This window comes from Oryzias latipes, chromosome 1 (assembly GCF_053564925.1).
Source record: "Oryzias latipes strain Hd-rR chromosome 1, Olatipes_Hd-rR_3.1".
NCBI lineage: Eukaryota > Metazoa > Chordata > Actinopteri > Beloniformes > Adrianichthyidae > Oryzias > Oryzias latipes.
This window is the reverse complement of record NC_136237.1, coordinates 33326525-33349863: the sequence shown is the minus strand read 5'-3', so window position 1 is coordinate 33349863 and position 23339 is coordinate 33326525. Positions and strand designations below refer to the sequence as shown.

At 39.7% G+C, this 23339-nt stretch overlaps 1 protein-coding gene across 50 annotated transcripts in view; it reads left to right on the top strand.

Annotated features, from left to right (window-relative positions):
* The window catches only part of nfixa (nuclear factor I/Xa), a 110417-nt gene that overhangs the window by 64643 nt on the left and 22435 nt on the right, over positions 1–23339 (top strand). For 20 of the 50 annotated variants that reach the window (XM_078945858.1, XM_078946016.1, XM_078945873.1 and 17 more), the window contains 6 exons: positions 18157–18219; positions 18340–18414; positions 18660–18783; positions 20099–20134; positions 20451–20578; positions 22823–22897. In XM_078945858.1, the coding sequence (XP_078801984.1) occupies positions 18157–18219; positions 18340–18414; positions 18660–18783; positions 20099–20134; positions 20451–20578; positions 22823–22897 (501 nt within the window). The remainder of the gene's footprint in view (positions 1–18156; positions 18220–18339; positions 18415–18659; positions 18784–20098; positions 20135–20450; positions 20579–22822; positions 22898–23339) is intronic. The other 30 variants (XM_078946033.1, XM_078945918.1, XM_078945848.1 and 27 more) reach the window with 3 other exon arrangements.

Here is a 23339-nt window from a genome sequence, read left to right as displayed (position 1 = left end):
ATCTCGTTTCAACTTAGAGATGTGTTACTTTTGTGAACCATTCTACCTCTGTTCCTGACGAACAAGCCAACAACACCCACAAAATGTTTATCAGCATCGTTAAAATGTCTCTTTTTCCTTCTCTCTGCCTATAACTAAAGCCATTCCTTTTTTTATTTTTTTACATTTGCAGTTTTCCAATGGGTCCTTTTCAAAAATAAAAGTATTGTAAAAAATGTAAACGTTTTTCTATTCAACAAGTTAAATCTGTATTTTTGATGAGCCATTACCCAAAGATTAATATATTTAAACATCTACGTGATGAATATGTCTTACAGGTAACGAAAAACTCAGTGTTTCAGAAAATGTTTTATTTTCCAATGTTTTCTCTCAAATTTTAAGCAGTTGTAAAGCAAAACTAAAAGAACAAAAGACAATGTTGAGGCTCTGGCAACCCCTATGGAAGCTCTCAACATTATTGCAAGAATTTTAAGGCCTGTGGTCAAAACCACCTGCAACCATCTGCCTGTCTGTGTGCTCCTCTCACCAGCCTATCCTTCACCAATCTAAAGAGCTTTACAGCAGGCTTGTGGGTTTTGGGCAGTGCTTTACTCAACATCAATCCTGCCTGGACAAGTGAAATGTCCTGAAATTACTGAAATCCCCCCAAAGCTGATATTGGAGGGATAGTGCAGGCTTATGTGTTCCAGTCGGATCTAGCTGGAGTTAAAAAGCGAGTTGTGGAGAGATCAAGAGAGTGATGAGAGATTCCCACTGTGTGATTCATTTAAAATCAATAAACCTGAATAAAAGTAATAGCATTTAATGTGTGAGAGAGTGGTCTTATATTGCATTTGAAGGCATGCTAGAAGATGAAAGGTTTTTGTCAAAAACAGGGTTATAGAGGGTGGCAAGGAGGTAATTAAAAGCATATTTTCATTATTTTATCTCACAGCACCAGTTCGTTCTCCTCTCTCTTGTTCCTTCCATCTATATATATTAATCTATGCATGCCGTAACTCTTCTTTGTGTTTATTTTCCTTCCTTCCAACTTCCTCCACTCGCCCATCCATCTATCCCTCCTCTCGTCTTTCTGTCAATTAGCTCATGTAAACTTTGCTTTCCCTCATTGTTTTTCCTGGAGAAAGTGACTCTGCTTTTGATTAGGCCCAGAGCTCAGCTTTAATACTGTAACTCCCCCTGCACATACACACAAATGCACATTCATGCTCTGCACTAACATCATACATCACTTCTTGCGCAGTCGGTTGGCCTTTGCTGCCAGACACTTATCGAGTACACACTTTTATGTTTCTTTCATAATGACGCTATCTTAGTTGTGCTCATATATTTTATGTTGCCAGTCCACAGGCGTGTAGAAACCGCAGCCCAACACGATACGAGTGTGGAGGTGCATGTCCGTAAACAAACACAGGCGCACAAAGGTGTGTTTTATTGGAGATGGACAGCAGTAGCACCTGTCTGCCAACTGTTTGGTGTCCCTTGGGGAGTTTCAGCTGTCTGACTGACAGGTGAGGAGGCCCAGGGCCGAGAGCCACAACACAGATGTCCTTACCCAGATGCTAAGGAGGGACAAAAATCCTCTGTGTGCGTCTGTTTTTGTGTCTGGTTGTCTCATTACTACACATCTACACTCTTGGGGTTTTCATAACTTTGCTGTTTTGTTGGGCTGAACCTAAAAAGGAAACAAAACTTGGATATTTTTCTTGACTTTTTTATTTTAACTGAATTTTTTATTTATTTAAGACAGTGGGTTCTTAATAGATTGTCTTATTTATTCATTTGCCAAAATGTGTTATTCACCTTCCACCTTTCTCCTTTTCCACCCTATACCTCTTCCCTCAATTTCTGCTCTCCTTCCTTTCCCTGTTGCTTCTCCCTCTTCAGTTCCCTCCATCTCCAGTTTTCCACATAAAGCTGTTTTTCATAGAAGCCCATGCAGCCTGGAATAGCATTCCCCCGGGCGCTTCAGGCTGAAACACTAGACTTTTCTGAGCGCAAGCCAAACAGATGCTGGCTCTTGGAGTCCCACCAGAAACAAGCCTTCATGCTTCTCTTTGTTTCTGTCTCTTCCACTCTTTCCTTATCTTGTTTCTCCCTTTCTCTCACTTTTATGCTTTTTGTCTGTCCTCATCCTTTGCTGTCCCTGGTTTCTCATCTTTCTTCCTGGTTTCCCATTCTCCAGACACTTTCTCACACTCCCTCTTCTGTCTGATTCCTCCTTGGTTTCTGTTAGGAGCAACATCTTAGTTTCCTGATCTCTTTGGGGTGTCGTCCAGCCTAATGTCTGAACACAAACGTCTGCTCAGCTTTCTGTCTATAATACTTTCTCCTTTGAAAGCCCCTTGTCAGGTGCTCATTTCTTGCTCCTCCATGTTGAAAAAAACCATGTCATTGGACACAAATCTGTTGAAAATTGTATTTACCTTTCTCCCAATCTTTCCTTTTTCCACCCTGAATTTGTTACTTCAAGTTTGGACTTTTTGTTTCATTTTTCCTTCTTCTCACAGTTTGTAAGCCTTAAAAACTTTGCTTTCACCTCAAGACCTTCACTTTTACATAAACACGTTAAACAGACACACATGTTCCTATGCCGTAAGTACTCATTCATGCCTGCACATACAATACAAACACATTTTCCATCACATACGCACACATGTATATTATTCTCAGAGGCCATACTTGGCGTTGCAGCTTTTGGCAAGTGTTCAGTTCTTTTCCTCTCTCCTGTGGCTCTCTAACTGCTGCCGTGTTTACATGAGCTGCCAATCACGGCCAAATCAAAAGTTTTCTTTTGTTTTTGCTACAGTTGGAGCATAAGGAGGTATACTACAAGTTGGCTTATAGTATTTCTATAACGGTAGGTGTCCTGCATTCAACTACAGTAGTTGGGGGAGGGGGGGGGGGATAATTATAAGCTTGTCTTAGTGAGCAGAGCTTTTTGGCCTAATTTAAAAAACGTTTCAAAAAAATTAGTACGGTCAGATAGGTACTTATTGAGGAAAAATACTTGCAAGTAGCAAACAGAGACACTAATTTTAAAATTGTGAAGAATTTTTTTACATCACCCACAACTAAATAGCAGTTTTAACCATCATACATCTGTTTTTGACAAAACAGCCACTGACTCATAGAAAGAACCCTCCGAACCCTTGGCACCTAAGCTTTTTATAAGGTTATGTAACATATTATAGTGGCTGCACTCAGCATTACATCACTGATCAGATTACAGGAGGATCAACTCACATACAATCACCACCACAGCACACCCACCGCTTCCTATTTTACTGCCCTACATAGTGTAAATGAAAACATTGATCTGTGTTTGGTAAAATTATAACATTTTCAAAGCTGTTGCTCATTTTTCTGATCAGTACATTTTTAAAGGGGCAACAGATGTTTCTGTTGATGATTAAAGCAACTTGAGTTTAGTGTGCGTTGGATCAGTTTGAGTTAAGAGTGTTAAATCTGTGCACAAAAAAGCATCATCAATGGAGATTTGGTTTGTTGTAAAGGAAAGTAAGCGCTGGCCCTCTACTTTAGTAGTAATTTTACAAGTAGTGATAAGTGTTATTTTACTGTTGAGGTTCTCTAACCAAAGCTAAGCAAAGCATTATGTTATACATATTAGCAATACTGGAAAAAATGGATGGACAAGTTTTCATGTGAGCACTCAAATGTTGTGTGATTGTGTGTACCAGTGGCTTAGCCAGGGCAGAGTACAGGGATGATGTGTGGAGTGATTGTGGTAAGGAAGTGAATTAGAATTAGAATTAGAGACAAGATGTTAAGCGGGATGGGCTTATAGGCTAAGCTTAGGCTTGATGATGGTTGTTTGTTCACACATGTCCAGCTGGACAGTCAATCAGTTTGTATCAGATTTGTATGAATCTGATTTCTCTCTGAAGATATTTGGGAGTTAGTTTGGACTTGCACAAGAAAGCAGACAACCAGGACAGAGATCTACACAAATGCAAATGTTATATGTGTGTGTGTCGCTTTGGTGACTTGTGCGCTGCAGTCACACACATGCTTTATCTGCGATCCAAACTCTGAAAAGACTGTGAGGCTCTGTAGTCTGGAAGAAGGCTTAGAATTGCCTGCTGTTCTCTGCCCAGACTGAGTGCTCTTTTTCGGACACAGACTAAAGATGCTGAAAGGTTAGGAAACGTGTGGGTGGACATTCATATAGCACATTATCTGTTTGTCTTTTCTGCCTGTTTTATCTATTACTCAATCATTCAAGCCTAGGGTGTCTTGCACACAAACGCTGGCATACGATTGACCCAACGTGGCCGCCATGCAGCTCCCCAGTGAGTCACTATACAACTGACAGATGGTGGTCTGCTTTATTGTACATCTACATCCTGACTGGTTTATATACTTGCCTGTGTTGGTGCCCTCACTTGTTTGTTCGGACTCCAAGCTGTTGGAAGCTGTGCTGGCTGCTAGGGTTACCACCATCGCCATGTGTTGGATCAGCTTGTTCGCATTATTTGTCTGTTGCGTTTTTCATGACCGTTCTTTGCATGGGAGCCAGAGGAACTAATTTATTTTTTTACAATGTTAATGACATTTAAATTCAGTTTTGTTACCAGTAGGAAACAGCATCCTATAAAGGCAATGTATTGTGTTTATTTGATGTATAAGACTATTGGCAGCTTTTTTTTGTTTGTTTGTTTATCTTGCATACGAATGAAGAAAGCATTTATACTTGGGTGCACCGCTGGTTGAGAGTCTTGCTCTGAATTTGTCATTTATAAAATTCAAACATCGATCCTTTGATGCTGTCTGCAACCCTGAACATAACAATAATTCCGTCTGCTAGGAGTTCTTATATATGCATCAACAGACACATCCAGAGAGGCAGTCAGACTTAGAAGCATAGGGTCACTCGCTGACAGGCCTGACTGGGTTGACGTTATGCTCACTGTTGCGCCTGGCTCCTGCTCCCTCACATGACTTCACCCTTCACCGTCAGCCTTCTCTCTGTTGGTCCTGACCGGGTCTCACAATGGATCCTAGTGTGTGCATGTGCTTTGGTCAAACAGTTTTTGAGCATCGCCAAAGGGTTTCTAGTTTCTTTTTTTGCACTCATTCTGTGAATTGTATGTTTGTGCTGTTCTGACAGGGCAGCAAACCCTCACACAGCAGACAATTTAATTTTCTTAAATTGATAGCTGTTTCATTTTTTGTGAGTGACATCATCAGATTTCTGTGTCTACATATCGGCAGTCCGTCTGCATGTTAGTAAGGTTATAATCAGTCAGGATCTACGTAGCTGCACACACATTCTTCTGTTTTTAAAAGAATTTACACAGTTAAAACACATCTGTCTTATACTTTCAATGGGTTTCATTGATAGCTGGCACACCCTTACTCACTGGATGAAGTAAGCCAGAAAGGTGATGAAAAGACCCTGAATTAAAAAAAAAAAAACTTGCATTACTTACAGTGGGTTCAGTCTATGAGGCCACTGAAGCTATCATTTGGTAAAAAGAAGAGATGGGTCCAGCTTTGATTTTAATGGAGCTGACACCTATTCAGTGTAAATGTAGAGGCCTGACTCCTGATGCTACATAAACAATGGGAATGTGATGCGCTTGGGGTTCTCGAATGTGCTGAACACAGCTTCTTGAATGCACTTTTACCACACGGTGTTCACAATGGACTGTTGCTACCTGATACTAGCGCGTGTACCTACAGTTAGAAGAGACTTGGTGCAAAATATTGAAGTGGTGAAAATCTCCTGAATCTTGCTTCAGGCTTTTCTTTCACAGCTATATTTTGATAGATGGAAGACTTGGTGTCATATCTTTCCATTTATTAAAAAGGATGCTACCAATACATCCCTACCTAAGCAAAGTCCCTTTATGCTCAAAATTTGACCTGGTTTACCTTTCTTTGTCCGTTTAATGGCCGCATGTTTTGTATTTTGAGCCCGAAAACTGATTTAAAAACTTGCATAGCAATGCGTGAAGGCAAGAGTTTTGCACGTGGAAGCTCGAAATGCATTCACATAGGAAGTGGTTGCTTGAACGGGTGCGGCCGAGGCTGGTTTGAACGTTGCATAAAAGTGAATCTATTAAGACCTGATGGGAAACCTTGAGATTCACAAATGACAAGTTAAGCTTTTCAAATGCACAGATTAGATGTTTTTTTATGTTTACACAAAGGAAGGAAGCCAATTCTTTCACATGTTAAGAAATGTTAGAAAAAAAAAGAAAAAAGATATGGTTATAATAAGGCTTAAGGCTTAATATGTTTTAAATTACTTTATAATGTCTGTGTAAAGATTATTGATTGATATTAAGTATAAAAATCATTACTTGTATTGCTTCTGGTTGTAGAGACACTTTTAACAAAAAATATGTTATTTAAATTGTAGCAGTTCATAGAACCGCTTTTTGAATTTCTCTGTGCTGAGTTTCCAGTTCAGTGTGTTCTCCAGGTGAACATTTAGCTACTGACTGATTTGTAATGATTGACAGATTTATTTTAGAATCCATGACTGAATCTAAAAACAGCAGTGGCTTTGTAGTTATACTAAAGTACTGTAACAGAATTAGCTTTGAATTTGTCTGCTCTCTAACTGTTTTCCTGCACTGACTTCTGCATTCACAAAGCTTAGAGACGGCCAACAGTGAAGCAGACTAAAAAATATGCACCAATGTCAGCCTAAATCCTTTTTGACATAGCATTTATTGAGTGAACATCCGCACATGTCAAAGTTTACTTTAATGCTTCGTGTAGTCTGATATTGTTGTGATTGGCTGGAACTTGTTCACACCCCTATTTAAAGACTGAAACACACTCACACACACACACACCCATGCATCTACGCTTTAAAAATGTTTGCTTAACTTGCTCTGTGTTGAGCTGTCTGCCTGGCATCATCCCCAACTCCGGTGCCAGGGGTCAGAGGTGACTACTGCTTGGCAGCTCAAGCTTCATGTTCCTCGGTTCTTCATGGTCATGTGTGTCTGTGGCTTGTCAAGTTGACAGTGTAATGTCTTTGATCAAGTTTACTCTTCAGGAGTTCTCTCTGTATGCCCGCTATGTACATTTCCTTTAAATTCCTCCATTTTCACTGTATTGCTCTGCTTGGCAGCAGATTCTTTCCTACATCCTGAATGTAATTTTTTTTCCTCCTTTTGATTCCTCCCTCCCACTGTCCTTTTACTTTGTGTGTCTTACCCTCCTTCTGTCCTCTTGGCACAGATCGACATGATTAAGTCTCTTGTATTGTTTATATTTCCCAGTGAGATGCATATTGTCGGAGTCCAGCCCACTGAGTGCAGCACTATGTACTGAAAGAACAGTCTCCAGTACTTGTCTGAAACAATCTGTGTTTTTCTGAAACTCAATAAACTCAAAAGCCTCAGACTTAATAAAGAGAAGCAGTTGTACTAATTGACATGTTTTTTTTAAATATGTAACTTTATATTAGTGAATTTCCCTTCAGATGGTTTGCTTTTCTGTTGTGCTCCCAAAAGAACAGCGATGCTTCTCAGAAACACTGAGATGAATGGATTCTCTCTTTATTTTCATAAATCCATTTCTCTGAGGCAAGGAGCTTAAGTGTTCCCCTGTAATTGGGCTTCCTGGTTTCCAGTCAAACGCACTTTCTAACTGACTTATTGGCTCATTGTTGTCTTCATAAAGTGGCAGATTTTGGTTTGAATTTTCATTGAAATGTTCCTCGGGAGAAACAAGCTTGGCTGCTGGAAAAACGTTTATCACTTATCTCAGTGGTGCTTTTTAGAGGGGGTGGCAGCCATGCATGATATCACTTTGAGACTGTCTGAGCATGTGTGTGTGTGTGTGTGTGTTGAGGATGTTTTCATACTCTTATCAGTGTGTCCTTGACTAGCTAGTGCAACATCCTTCCATCAGTGTAATTCGCTTTCTTTTATGTATTTTGTACGAACTCTGAGAAGGGTAAGGAAAGGTGCTCCCTAAAAAAAACTCTGAACAAGTGCAGTGGTAAATAAGCCAGCATGGGACAGAAAACACCTGGACGCAGCTTTGGAAGAGATTCGAAATGTGAAGGAGACAGGTAGTTACATCTGAAGATGAACTTTATTTTGATAGACACCCTTCCAACAAAGGCTGATCATTACCTTAACGCACCCCTTTGCTGGCCAGACAGGAAGTACATGTAACAGCCCCAGCACAAAGACCTACAGTGTGTATATAGGCCAGCAGGAAAAGGACAGGGGGAGGAGAAATCCAAGTCTCAACTCAGGCCCTTCCCTCTCTTGCTATTCTTTTTCTCAGCTCAGTCCTCCTGCTTTACTTTTCCTCTCCCAAAGCGTCTGTTTGCAAAGCTTCTTAAACTGCTATTTCTTCCGCTTTAAGTCTTTTTTTTTCTCTCCAAAGTTATGTTATTCCTTCTTTGATTTACTGATTTACATCCCTGTGCCTTTCAGGTTTTCTTATCACTCCCAGACTCTCTTTGTGGAACAGCAGTACTGATATGAATCCCTTTCTCTAACAATTAACATATTTTTAAGATAGAAAAGTGTATAGTTCTCAATAATAATTATAGTTTTATTCAAAAGTATTTTTTCCACTTCTCTTTGTTTCTGTTTCTTTTCCATGGCTTGCACTTCTCCACAATCTAGAGAGTTAAGTGTGAGCTAGCTGAGACGCCTGGCCCCAGGACTTGTTGCTTTATTTGCATTTCACTATAGTCTGAGTGTGCCAGGAAATCGCCACCTGGTGGTTATTACCTCCATCCGCAGCCTTTCCCTCAGTGTGTGTGTGTCCGGTGTTTGTGTCATGCAAAAGCAGTGTAGGTAGCAGTGGGAGAAAGTTAACAGCCGTCTTCCTTCCCCCTCCCCATGCTCCCCTTCTCCTTTCCCTTTCCGGCCTTTGTGCAGCTGTATTTATTTGGGCTGGATTAGGGCTTTGCAAAGACACTGGCCCTCGATACGCCCGGGGCCCCCCACCCCAGTTGACTCCTTTAAGCTGAGTAGAGATGGAGGGTGACAGGATAATAATGCTGATGTCAACACCACTTACAGGACAGTTATATCAGTATCAGCTCAGTAGGAGGACGTTCACACTCTGTTAGGCTGGGTTGTGAACCATGCTGGGGGCCCCCAACCTCGGATGCACTCACTCGCACATGTGTTGTACGCTCAAACTGCTGCAACTGAAACAGCACGTGTGTACATACGTGACACATTCTCACAACTTTTACAAATAACACAATTTTAAACTCGCATGAACACACATCTACTCCATAAATTCAGTGCGTGTACACTTTTCCAAGATTTTTGATTTTGCATTAATATTATTACACGAAAGTGTGATTACATTCAGCTTCAGTGAGCCAAGTCAGCGACACTTCCTCTCAGAGCCTTATGTGCTTTCTCCACCCGACATGTGTCGACTGGAGTACATTTGTGCAAGTGTGTTTTTGCATGTTTGCTTGCATATTCATGTAGGTCTGACGGAGATGCTGCGTGTGTTTGTGGATCTGTTTGAATAGGTTACTTGCACCTTGAATCTTTGCAATTCTTCCGTTCTTAGAATGGCTGATCAAAAACTAGTCCACTAAAGCACTAAATCCCAATGCCTACATTTGATCTACATACAAATACTGCCATCCTGCTCTAATGTTCATGTTTCTCAACAATTCAAGAACAGCTAAAGCAAATACATTTTGTTTTTTATTTCGAAATTAATTAAAAAAAAAGTTGATTAATACATTTCGTAAAAAATATTCATATATCACACATTCATTGGTTTTGTAGTCCAAGTCCGACATTTTTAAGTCTTAAATGAAAACTACAATGCAGATATATTGGGTTAAAAAAAGGGGTCAAAAGAAACAGCATGTTCCTGGGTTCCATAAAGTAATTGAATAACATTACTAAGTACTTAATGATCCAGAAACCTGCATCCACAGAGCAACAAGGTGAGTTTGGGGTTAGGAGGTGAATGGAGACAGAGAGGAGAAATGAAGAGAATAAATAAGGTTTGGGGCAACATCGGCACACAGCCAAAACACCTCGCTCCTGGCCTCAACACACACGGACGCACACATACACCAGCACCACCTTACGTAGCTTCACCCATTCTGTCAGAGCCCTCGCACTTTGTCTACAACCTTAGCTGATTGTGTTATCCTTTAACACTTATGTTTCTCTCCCCATCCTCCATTCACGAAAGCCTCAGTCCCCCTCTCCTTCATCCTTTGTCCCCCAAACTCCTCTTTACTTCCACATCTCTGTTTTTCTTCCCATCTATCCCTTCATCTCTCAGCATATCTCTCTCTTGGGTCTTCTTGCTGTAGCGCAGTGCTGTTGGCAGCGCGTGGGCGCAGGCGGCACACAGACGGGAGCACAGATGGGCAGCAAGCTGTGCAGGGCGGCCATGCACACCTGCTCCACACACACAGACACACACACAAACACACATGCACACACACATGAACAGGCACACAGTCATACACGCACACTAAGATGCAAATACACACATTTAGAGCCCTACTCTGCCACCTCACAACACAGCCGGCCTGCCTGGCACAGGGCAGTGTGATGCAGGAGCACAAATACACACAGACACACATGTTTATTTACACACACAGACACTGTAAAAGAATTGTACATACACACACCTAATATATATATATATATATATATATATATATATATATATATATATATATATAAAATCAAAGATTTACATTCTGAACTATAACTATAGTGGGAAAAAATCCCAATTTATTTGATTATGGATAAACTTGCACCAAACATGGAAACTTCTGTAACAATTAGAAAAACCTTTTGTTGTCGTTATCAATATTATGTAAGTAGCTGTGACTTTAGTAGTAAATAGATCCATCAAAAATGGCTTTTTTGTTGAATTACAACTAAGGACAAAGTTTATTTAAATCTTAATTTATTTATTCATTTATTTTGGTCTGTATTTTTTAATAAGTTAAAGAATATTTATTAGTTTATGTTTTTTATTTATTTTTTCTTATGAAATCTATTTGAACATTTTGCATTCAATAGAGAAAGACACTAAAAGGTCAAACACTGGCTCACCACATGGGAAGTCTATAGAAGCTTTCTGCTCACATTCACGACAACGATGCCTTCCACACGCTGATGAAGTCACATCTCTACACGTGACAAAAAATATGAGTTAAATGAAAGGAGCCTGAATATATAGTTACACATAAATATATAAATAAAAGAAGAAAAAAATAAAATAACCTCCAATAAAAGAGCTGAGTGAACATCTGTGTGGGATAGCTGGGGGGATTAGGAGGGTTTGGAACATTTTAAGCGCATTAAGGATTAAAAAAAGGTCAGAATGTTTAGCAACATACCGATAAACCTCTTAAGCGAAACCCAATTGGGAGGCTGTACCACGTTATCCTGTGTTTTGGGGAGGAGAGGGGAAGGAAGGGGGAGAAGGAGGGGGGAGTAGAGGAGCTGACATTTGTTCCAACAAGAAGGGAAATCAACACATTGTGGTGTTACACACATGCATATTGACACATATTTGGGCATACTCTGCGATGATGTGGCTGCAGACTGCACAAACTGAGTTGTTGGGTTTTGTGTTACATTAGGAAAGTGTTTAGTTACCTGTATGGTACAGCAAGGCTTTTTTTTTAACTTTGCAGACAGGTTTGACCCTGTCTTTGCTTTGATTTCAGTGGATTTATTGTCCATTCACTTTTTTACTCAATCTGTATGTTTTTGATTGTCTTAAACAGTGACAAAACCATCTTTGAAAAATGAATACCTTATTTTTAGGACTATATGTCATTTATTTTTTGCATAGATTAGCTGGTGGTGCAACTTAAATGTGATTTTTTTTTTTTTAAATAAATGAGCTCACATGTTTGTGTACATTAGTTTTTGCTACTGACAGCAATGCAGAAGAAGAAGCCCCAGCCTCGGTGGAGTTGTTAAGAACTGACGCGGATGATGAAGAATTAAGAGTTTAGTTGACTTGTTAGCTTGTTCTTCATGCTATGGCTATCTAAATAATTGTTCACATGTTGCGCTAATATACTAGAGAATCATTTAGTTGTTTTATAAACTTAGCTTCATGTATGACGAACAATGAAAACAAAGACTTACTTGTACATTGATCTATCTGTGTCTGTTCTTGGCCCCGTACCTCGTTAATTACATTTCTCTAAAAAATTATGACTCATCCTCTAGTGCGACTTCTATGTTTTGGCATCTGCGACGTATACTCTGGAGCGACGTACAGTCCGAAAAAAAAGGTCAATGCAGGATTTTCAGGTGCTGGTCGCTCAGCAACAGATGAAAACTCATCCATGAGAACAGCATGTCGAACTGCCACTCGCATCCTCACATCATGGATGTCTTATCCTTTTGTTATGTTACTTTGTGCTGCTGTGGTAGTTCAGGAAAAAAAAAACATCATTGTGTAAACATACAAGAAAAAAATCTTATTATTTCACAATTCACAGTGAAACCTTTAATGTGAGGAGTAAAAAAAAACTTTAAAATTGGCAATGAACCTCAAAAATATGGACTGAACCTTAAACAGTTTATAAGAATCGAGTTGCAAGGATAGATGGAACCATTGTGAGGGAGAGCGGTACTCAATACAAAGAGGTGTGTCAAGACTGTGATGAGTGGGGTTATTTTAGTGGTGGAAAGGCCATGGGATTTGCCCCGGAGCAGGTAAAGAAGTTGTGCAATCAGCAACAAGTGACAGCGGCAATGGTTAATGTACAGCCGCAAACATCCTTCACATCTGGACCCAACCAAAGCAGAGTCACACTCCTTTCAATGACCACTCACACTGATATAAACAGCAATGGTTAAAATATCCCTTCTGTTCATTTATCCGAACTGCCTTTCTTTTTGTTTACTTGTTTTTCCCCTACTAGGCGTCCCCATAAATAAGGGTGTCAGAACAAGAAGTTGATTTGAAGAGGAAACCCTGAGGACAGATCATTGGTTAAATCAGCTGGAAAGCATTAGATGCTATACACTTGAGAATAAGAACTTAAATTGGTTGATTGATCTAAATGTGGAAACCAAAGTAGTTCTTGTTCCAAAATTCAGTTTTATTTTGTTTTTTTAACTTGTGCCCCCTAGATAAGTATTGTCAATGTATAATATTAATTAAGCTTTTGTAGTGCATACGTCAAGAGGTCAAGATAGGGCTTTCTGAGAATTATGTTGAACTTTCTTAAAAGTTCTATGTGTCAAATAATGGCAGTGAAGGAGGGTCTGTCATGAAACAAAACTGACAGAGAAAAACAATTTATGAAAACAAAAATTCTACTCATCAAAACAATTCTGCTTCACATTGGGTTTTTGAGGATTGCTGGTCGTGAAGGAGGTGAAATTCAGTATACCAGAGGCAGGCATGTGGTAAATTCAGTAATTTAACAAATAAACATGAGACAGAAACAAGCAAAGCCAATGTTTGGGCAGAAAACCAAAAACACAAACAACCGCAAGAGGATGACAGACTAGAATAATGGCAAGACAAACTAAAACATGGCAAGAATCAACTGAAAGCAGAAAGATATACACTGAGGAATAATCAAGGAATGGAAAACAACTGTGGCGGATTCAAATCGAACCAGGTGTAAACATGAGAAGGAGCAGAAAGTCTAATAACTAAACAGACTAAATGCAGAACATAAAACACAGAAATCAAGTATAATTCTAAAGAACAATCTACGATTTAGACCGGCAATTTAACCCTCTAGCTGACAGGAAAAATAGCTCCAGATCCCGTTTGTCAGTGAGTCAAAAAGTCAGTTTCAAACACTGTTGGTGTTGCTCACTAATCCTCTTTCATGCTGCTGTGTTTGGATTTACCTTAGTCCACACACTGTTCCTAAATATCTCTGTTTTGTTACTCTCCCTCCCACTAATTATATCAAATATTAAGTATTTTAGTAGCGCTCCACTTAATAATCATGTTTTTGTATACGAGTGGAATTGTATGTTTTTAGAGGGATGTCTCTTTTTTTTTTTGCTAATGGTACATCAGGGTGTCAAGAAAAGAAAACTAAATTATTTCAACTACAAAAAGCATGATCAGTTTGAAGTGTTTTTCTAAACTTTGGGTTAAAAGTCAAATAAACCTAATTATCTCTTGCATTATTTGTGGATAAATCCAAGTTATTTTAAAGATGGACGATAGTGAGGTGTTTTTGGTGCTCTGTTAGGTGGACTTACTGTTAAAGTCCCACTCTGATCACCTTTTGATCCATTGTAAAAGTGTTCCCAGTGGTCTTTTGATTATGAATATGCTGTTTTTAGGCAAAATCAAAAAACCTCTGTCGTTCTCTAGGACATAGTTTCTGCAGAGCAGAGTTGTAGGGCAGGACTGTTAGCATGGAGTACGCCCGCTTTCATATCCCATCATCCCTTTGTTTATACTCTCTCCCGTAGCTTACAGCCCCTCACAACCCCAACATAACATCACAGATAAAACAAAAATGGCGAGCAAGGTTAGAGCTATCAAGGTTAGAGCTATCTAGCCATACGGTTTTGAGCCAGAAACCGACCTAGACAAGGCAAACAAAAGTGTACATGGATCTATTTGTCTGCATGTGGATGTATCAGAATGGAGCAAAGTAGGGAACTTGTGGCCCGCCGACTGTGGCACCTATGTCACTGCTACAGGCTTGTTCTAATGGCGTTTTTTCATCTGCTCCTGATCTGACATGATTTGAATAATGAAAGGCTGAGAAATGCAATTTTAATCTGAATTTTTCTTTAATTATATACTCCATCATGTGAATACAACACCGAATGTATTTTCATTGGAGTGGGTCCTTAAAGACGTTTCCTTATGTTTGGGCTAAAAGGAGCAGCAGCTTAGCAAGATTTTTTTTCCAGCATGAAGTATTTCTATAAAAACGGTTAATTTTAGACTTAAGACAGAAAATGAGAACAGTCTTTTCTTTCTGTGACAGTTTGGTTTAATCACTGAGCCCTTTTATTACAAGTACCCCCATTTTGAAGGTGAAGATGAGCTGGATGTTAGATTTGAGGTTAAAAATGGTTTTGTTGTGGAGGTGGACGCAGCAGGGCGTCTGATGGAACGGGGTGGGGGGTGGGGGTGGGGTGAAAGCAGGACTCTGACTGGGGTTGCTGTGGGGAGGGCTTTAGGGGGCTGCGGTGGGAAGATAAGGGGCTGGCTGTGCAGTTTGCAAACTCAACGAAGAGAGGGGTGAGGGGGTTTGTGGCTGCTGATGTAGCCCACAGCTTGCAGAGCAGTGATAACCAGCAATCAGACCTCTGTCTTGACTCCCTCTCACCCTGTCCCCTTCATTTCTCTGTACAGCTGCGTGTTTCACTGAACTGCATCAGTTGCACTCATTTCAACTGAGTGATGTTGTGACGTTTTGTAAGCAGTGTCAACTGAATGCAGTATCTGAGGACACAAAAGGCAAACGTTGAAATCTTCATCACTCAGGAAAATATATTTTATTTGCAGGTCCCTAGAGGACATTAGCAAGCTGTTTAGACAGAAAAGCACAGATTTTCAAAATAAAAGTTTAAAAGGAGCATTTTAAAAGATTTTGTTGGTTGTGGTGTTACTTTTATGTAACTCTTAATGTGGTTGAACTTGACAAAAGTATAAAATAGAAATTAGTTACTCTTTTCTGATACAGGCAGACTCCCATTTGGGGTTCGCCACAATAAATCCCCCCTCAATTCACATATCACTGGGCTTCAGGTTTTGACAGCAGATGCCCTTCCAGACCCAATCAACTGCATACTTAAAGACTTGAGACAGGAACATAAAAACACTTGTGTGCTCCCATTTGATTGCAGAGAGGAGCAGCATGGGCAATCAGTTAAAAATCAAAAAATCTTCAACAGTAACCGCATATATAAATGACACAACTTAAATAAACTATGACATCTAAAGAATATTTAGTGATTATATCTAAACGTTCTGCAGAAATGTTGTGCCTACTTGGAAAACATTCAAACACTTTTGGAAACATAAATTTAAGTAATTAAAAGATCATTTCAACCAGACAATTACCCTTCAGACAATTCAAGTCCTTGCAGGATCTCCTTGAGGCAACAGTTTTGCACCTTTGATTGTTTTGTGTATTTCAGCTCAGGTTATGCAGTTTATTGAAGAAAAAATTAGATTTCTTTCAAAGACACATGCAGCGAATACGCTGTTAGCCCTGTTTGTTGCGAGAAACGTGTGTTCAGTGACGCAGAGTCCTGTAGTGAAGCTGTACACGATGACAAGCACAAAAAAGTCCAGGGAAAGTTGTGCTGTTTTCTCCACAGCTTTCATTGGCCGTCATGTATGTTTACTCTAAGTGTGTACCTCAGTGTTGGTCCCTGCAGTAGTGCGAGTTTTAAATGTGTTTGGGTGTGTGCGTGGTACGGGCACAGCCACGTATGTTTTGGAGAGAGTGCTGTCAGTTAGCTGGAATGTGGCACTACCGCCAATGCTAAGATGGCTGCCAAGCTCTAAGATGGCTGCCAGGATTACACTCGGCCAGTGAGAGACACAGAGGAGTGAGACATTTAGCAAGAGAAGCTCTTTTTTTATTTCTCTCTGCTCTTTCTTTCCTTCGTTCTTGCTCTCGTCTGTCTCGCCTCTCCTTCTCTCTGTGGATAAGCGGTTCTTCGTAGGCAGACAGGTCTGTTATTGTTTCTTTTCAGTAATCTGTGGCTTAGTGTGGCTGCAAGGCAAGTGCTGCTGGCAGGAGTCTGCGTGCTGTGTTATCATACAGCTTGTATATAAACACCTTCTTCAGATAATGTTCTAGCTAGCTACAGCCTAGCTAGGCATGAATGGGCATCATTTCCCCATTCCCCACAAGTCCCGGAAAGACAGACCAAAATGATTTCACGAGAACTGGACTTTCATTGCTACTATAAAAAAAGTTTATCTTAAAGTACCACTCCAATATAATCGTTCCTGGTCTTTGAATTGCAGTTATGCCATTTTTAGCCCAAATTAATAAATGTGTCTTATGTAGTTTCTGCGGAGCGCCAGGAATCATTTGAAATTTGCCTCTGAGTTGTGGGTGGGACTGTTGGTGCAGTGTAAGCCTGCCCACACTTCCCATCATCCTATCTCTTTTCCTTCTAGCCAGGAATCCCTTGAAAAAGAGATTTTCAATCTCAATGGGACATTTCCTGGTTAAGTAAAGGTTAAATAAAAAATAAAAAAACATACTGGTGCAATAAAAACAGCTAGGGATAGTGGAGCTATCCGGCCGTACAGGTTTGACCCAGATGCCAGCTCAGACAAAGAAAAAAGAAGACATAACTGGATCTAGTACAGGTGGGTAAATCAGGATGGAGCAGAACAGGAAGCTTGAGGCCCGCCGACTGTAGCACTTACTTCACACCTATAAGTGTTTTCCAACTGCATTTTTTTCGTCTGCTCCTGATTCAAAACGATTTGAGAAAAGAAATGCTCAGAAGGCTGTCAAAAAAAGTTTCATTGGAGTGTGTCTCTACAAGCAAACTTTTTTCTGGATTTGCAAAGGCTTCCCAGCCAGTGACAACAGTATGATGTCTGTTTAATTGCCTTGCATCTGTATAACCTTAGCTCATTTGTAAAAACGTCTTTCCCCCCCCCTTTAACTTTATCATACACTAATCCTTTAAGTCATGTAGACCGGCATGCTCTACCCAATCATTTGATCTGCATATCAGAGTTTGTGTTTATCCACGGATTACAACACGTTTTAATGCATTAGGTAAAAATCAGAGAGAAGCGAGGGTGAGTGAAAAAGCTTGTGTGTGAAAGTCTGTGTGTGTAAGGTGCACTGTATATGGAGGCTAAATCCCCAACAGCAAGAAAGAATTAAATGGGATTAGTGTAAAGGATATGATTGCCTGGTTAGATACTAAATGGTGCAGCAGCACAGTGGAAAACATTGCACCATGATCGCACAGGGACAGAGTGGATGGGAGGGATTGTTCTTAGATACAAGGCTATCACACACAAATGTGTGAATTCACATATCGCACATACTTCATATTCTCTCTCACACCTTAAGTATCTCTGTTTTTTGGCATCATAAGCATATGATTATTGTCGATAAAGTTTGGTGCTCATGTTTTCAAGCAAGTGAACCAGATCCTAACCATCTGTCTTCCCCCCCCCCCATTTGTCTCTTTTCTGATATAGAATCGGGACAATCAGACAGCTCCAGCCAACAAGGAGACACAGACATCAAACCACCCCCCAACGGTAGGTATATACACAAAAACACAGAGTTGGATTCCTATTAATGTGAAAATTCATCTCTGTTAATAATGTTGGGTTTTTTTACATGCTAACTTTAGACTTTTTACCTCTTTTCCTGTACAGGACACCTGAGTTTTCAGGATTGTTTTGTCACTTCAGGAGTGTGGAATGTGGCAGAGCTTGTCAGAGTCTCACAAAGTAAGTTAAAAAGAAAAACACTTTATTAAATAATTGAAGATATGCTTGTCGGTTGTAGCAAGTATCCGCTAATTGTTTTAAGTTTTAGTACTTTAGTTACATTCATCAAATCATTATTGTGTCAAAATACTTCTTTCTTATTATAATTTACATTTTTATCTTCTTAAAAAAATGTAATATCTCAGTAAAGAACATTCACTTATCATCCGTATTATTGAAATGTCCACTTTTCATCCCCACCCCAGCTCCTGTAGCCACGGCATCAGGCCCTAACTTTTCACTGGCTGACCTGGACAGCAGTCCCAGCTACTACAACATTAACCAGGTGGCTCTAGGGCGGCGCTCCCTCACCTCCCCTCCTTCCACCAGGTAAGCTTTCCAGGAACAGGTTCTCCAGGGACTGCAGTACCACGATTGCAAACTGCACCGGCACAGCTGTGTGAAACCAGCACATGGTTTTATTTAACTGGGAACAAATCATGATACCAAAATAGCAACTTATTACCACTTGTATTTTTTAGAGCTTGTTGGTAAAATCTTAAGCAACATATTCTAAATGCCTGCATTTGAGTTTCTGTTTAGACTCTTATTTTTATATTAAAATTAATGATTTATAATCACTGGGCCACTCATAATTAGTGAATCCTGGTAAATTGTCATCATTGAATACAAAGAAAAACAACTGTGGAAGGAAAACGTGAAGTTTAGTGTTGTCATCCTATAACCTGGCTACAGTTTTGGAGCAGATTTTTGGGCCTCAATCTTTTAGATCAAACCCAGATCAGGAGATAATAGCAGTGTTTGAACAGGCTGCTGTTCAGCCTATAAATAAGGCAGATGAATCTCTTCTAAATCGTTTGTTACCCTAATGCTACTTGCAGCTGATTTTCATCTATCAACTATTTTATCAGATTTAGTTATTATATACTTGTTTCAGGTTTTCTGACCATTTTCCTTCTGTTTCACTACTGTGGAAAAATGGGAGAAAAGAATCTTGACAATCAAAATTGTGTAAAACCTTTTTCAAAATAGACACGTGCAGTAAAATACGTATACTGTAAGATCATCATATTTAGAGTTCCTCCAGCACCTTATGAATTATGCTTGCCCATCCATAAACACTAAATATATTTTCTACATAACAAAATTGTATGAATCATATCAATGAAGTTTTATCAAAAAATATGAAAAATTGCTGCTGCATAACTTATCTTTAAAAAGATATATTTTGAACTACTGATCTTGCCCGACCGCTTTAAAAGCTCAAGTATCGATCAGAGTTAAATTTCAGTTATTTTTAAAGTGTTATAGTTGTAAGGTAAACATGTATTTTTTTTAAAGAAAGGAAAATAAACTGATTTTGTCCATGTGTTTTTCATCAAACCTTTATCAAATTGCCTATTTTCTTTAATGCTTCTATTTTGAAGGAAAACAATTGTATGCAGAGTTCACTTCTGCTTTGACTTTCTAATGTTAACTTTTCACATGGTGCTATAGGCAGACCCGTACTTTACATTTGTGTAGTGGAAAAATTGTTTTTTAAATCTCTCCTCTAAAGTAGAATTGTATTATTTGTGTGTGTATGTGTGTGCTGTTTGTGTTTGTTGCCTTCCCCTCCATGAATGTGTGATGCTTGTTTCTCCCTCTTCTACCTTCTTACCTCTGTCCTCTGCTGTCACTTTAGGTCTGAGGTGGAGTTGTACGCAAACCTTCCACGGAGGTAGTTATGAACATCTGAAAGATATAAATGAATGAAAGACCATAAAAGACAAATCCTTAGACTTTCAATTTGTAGCTATCTCTGCTTCCTAACATTTCTGTTTCCTCCTTTTTATATTCACTGTTTTAACACTTCTTGCTCTGACTGAAGACTGTGCAAGATTGTTGTTTTTTCAATTAAAGATGAAACCTTTTCATACAACCACCTTTTAGTTTTCAGTTCTGAGTGTTGTATTCCTGAGTTTTTTCTTATTGTTCTGAAAAAGTATTTATAAATGGTTTTCACCCTTGCTCCTCTTTGAATTTCTTCCTCTCAGCTCTACCAAGAGGAAGTCCTTGGATGACAGTGAGTTGGAGAGCCCTACGGACGATGTTTTCTATCCCGGACGCTCACCTGCCGCCAGCTCTTCTCAGTCCAGTGCATGGCCTAATGACATGGATGCAGGTAGACACCCCTTACCATCTATCTATGCAAGCACTCTGAAACTTTTCCACCTTCCTGTCTGATTCTCACCCAACCATCCAAGTCCAAGCTTCGACTCCTCCAAACTCTTCCTCACATTCCCATCTCTTCTGTTTGATGATGTACACCACCCTAAAAGCTCTTGAAATGATCTCCCAACCCCACACTCACACCTGCAACAGCTCTGTGGCACGGTGAAGCTGCACCTTTTATAAGCAGCAACCAAAATATCAAAGAAGTAAAATATTTCAAGCATTTATGAGACCAAGGCATACAGGCATATATTTCACACTTCAAAAATTAAAGACCCACTCAGATGAAAATCCTGTTTTGGTATTTCTAACATGTTGTTGTGGTATTTTTCTTATAGAGGACATATATAAAGAAAATTAGCCTTGAATTTGTATTTCTGAGTATTTCTTTATTCAAATTGTGAATCAGGAGCTGAGGAAAAGATGCAAATTAGAAAAAGATTGTATTTGTGACATAGAAAATGCACTGGGAGCATCACAAGCTTGCTGCTCTGAGAGCTCAACAACAGGAAAGGGGGCAGAGTTGCTCTACACCAGTGTTTTTCAACCAGTGTGCCGCGGCACACTAGTGTGCCATGGGAGATGGTCAGGTGTGCCGTGGGAAATTTCCCTCATTAACTGATCAAAAAACATTTACCATCTCCAGGATATCAGCTCTTTGTTCATCCAAACAGGCCCTAATAAAGCCCTGAGTAGTTAGGAATATGAAAGATCGTAAAATACTTTTTTCTTTGTTTTCTTTTTGATTCTATCAAAGACATTTTGACAAGAATGACGGTACCACGTTTTAGCCGTAGCTTCAGCTGTTTGCGGAAAAGTCCCGTCCTTTTTACTGTCTCCACCAATCATTCTTGGAGGCTTAATCACACGTCATCAGTCTGACTAATCAGAAGTGGTTAAAGTCTTCACTTCCTTGTTCTGATTCTGCTCATAAAGTCTCTCAGTTCCAACAAAAATACCAGCTAATGCTCATATTTAGCGGTGTAGCTTTCCACTGAATCCAGTATCAGACCGTGGAACAAGTGAACAAAACAATGAAGCTCAGGGACGTGAGTCTTTCTGCCCTATTGTATCAGTTTTCACACTACATCTCCCATGATGCATTGGGTTAAAGCAACAGCGTCTCAGCGCACAATGAGTCTTTCGTGTTAAATGTCTTGAAACCACAACGAACACAACAGTTTTTAAATCTTCTAACTTAACTTTTATTACATCTTTTAGAAAAAACAGCTGCATCTTCCAGCTTTTTCTGCCACAATAATTATCAAAAAAATACATTTGAGATTGCGGAGGGGCTTTAGATCAATACAGACTAGGAGTTTCTCCTTTTTAATTTTTGGATGCTGGTGTGCTGCAGGATTTTAGTCAAGGTTAAAGTGTGCCGTGGCTCAAAAAAGGTTGAAAAACACTGCTCTACACCAAAGGTCCAACCCACAAATCAGAGGTGAATCTCTAATGAACTTCTGCTGCTCAGCAGAAAATACGTCCTAGAAAAAGACACAGGTTTATTTATTTTGGCTAAAAACTGCATCATCCTAATTAAAAGACTTTTATCAAAACATGATCAGAGTGGGTCTTTAAAGTAGGAAATGCTTGGACATCAGTGTTTTTGTAGACTTTTGCCATATTTCTGGGACAATACCTTAAAATGGTGCAGGGTTTATGGTTCATTCCCTATATTTTCAGTCACTTTTTTTAGGAGACTCTAAGAAACTTTTGCTCAGAGTCTGTGCTCTACTACGGTTAAATTTAACCAAAAACACAATAAGAAACCTTCTATAGCAGCTTTACTGGATGCCATCTGCCCAGTAGATTTTAGATACTTATAGAATCTTAAGATCAAGATGGATGTTGGTGATTTTTATTGTTTTCCATGAACCACTTCTTCAATGATTGATACCTAGACTCATCTGTTACCTCCCCCACTTATCTGGTCCACAGCCACTCACCGCAAGAGCCTCGCAGCCAACCCAATCCCATTTTTCCTTCAAAGGCTCACATTTCCCCATCCTTACCTCGAAGCCATTCTTCTGCCTTGGGTTAATTTGATGTTGTGAACATGATCAGTCCTTCTTTGCCTTGATCGCACACAGATTCTCCCTCCTAACTCTCCTTCCCCCCTGTCTTTCTCATTTTTTTCTCTCTTTCACTCTTCCCCTGTCTCATTGTTAACAATACCCTTCTTCACTTTCAGTGCAGCACCATTTGGCGAGTGTGCAGGAGAGGAAGATAAAACATGAAAACGATGGCGTGCAGTTTCCTTACCATGGTTAGAACAACATTGATTACACTCATACCTTCTTACTATCCATCAGCCTTTTTTGAAGTATAGTCGTTCCTTTTGTGTATGTGTGTACGTGTGTTTGCGTATGTGCATCTATACAGAGATTGTAGATCACTTGCATATTTCCGGAAAAGCATATTTTTGTGTATGTTTCAAACTGACTTGTGGGAAGTGCAGGAAGGGAAAAGGGCAGCCATTGAAAAAGTTACAAGTGAGCAGAAATGAGTTCAAACTTCATTCTGTGTGAAACTTGAGGCTACAAATAGCTTCCCTCACACTCTCCTGGCTACATATCAAATGTCAGGCCTCCCCAAGATACTTTATCTGTTTACACTGACAAGACCAGCAGGCAGGATCACTTGCTTTACCCATTGTTGCTCTCAAGTACACTCTTGGAGCCGGACTTGAACCTTCCAACCACATGTAA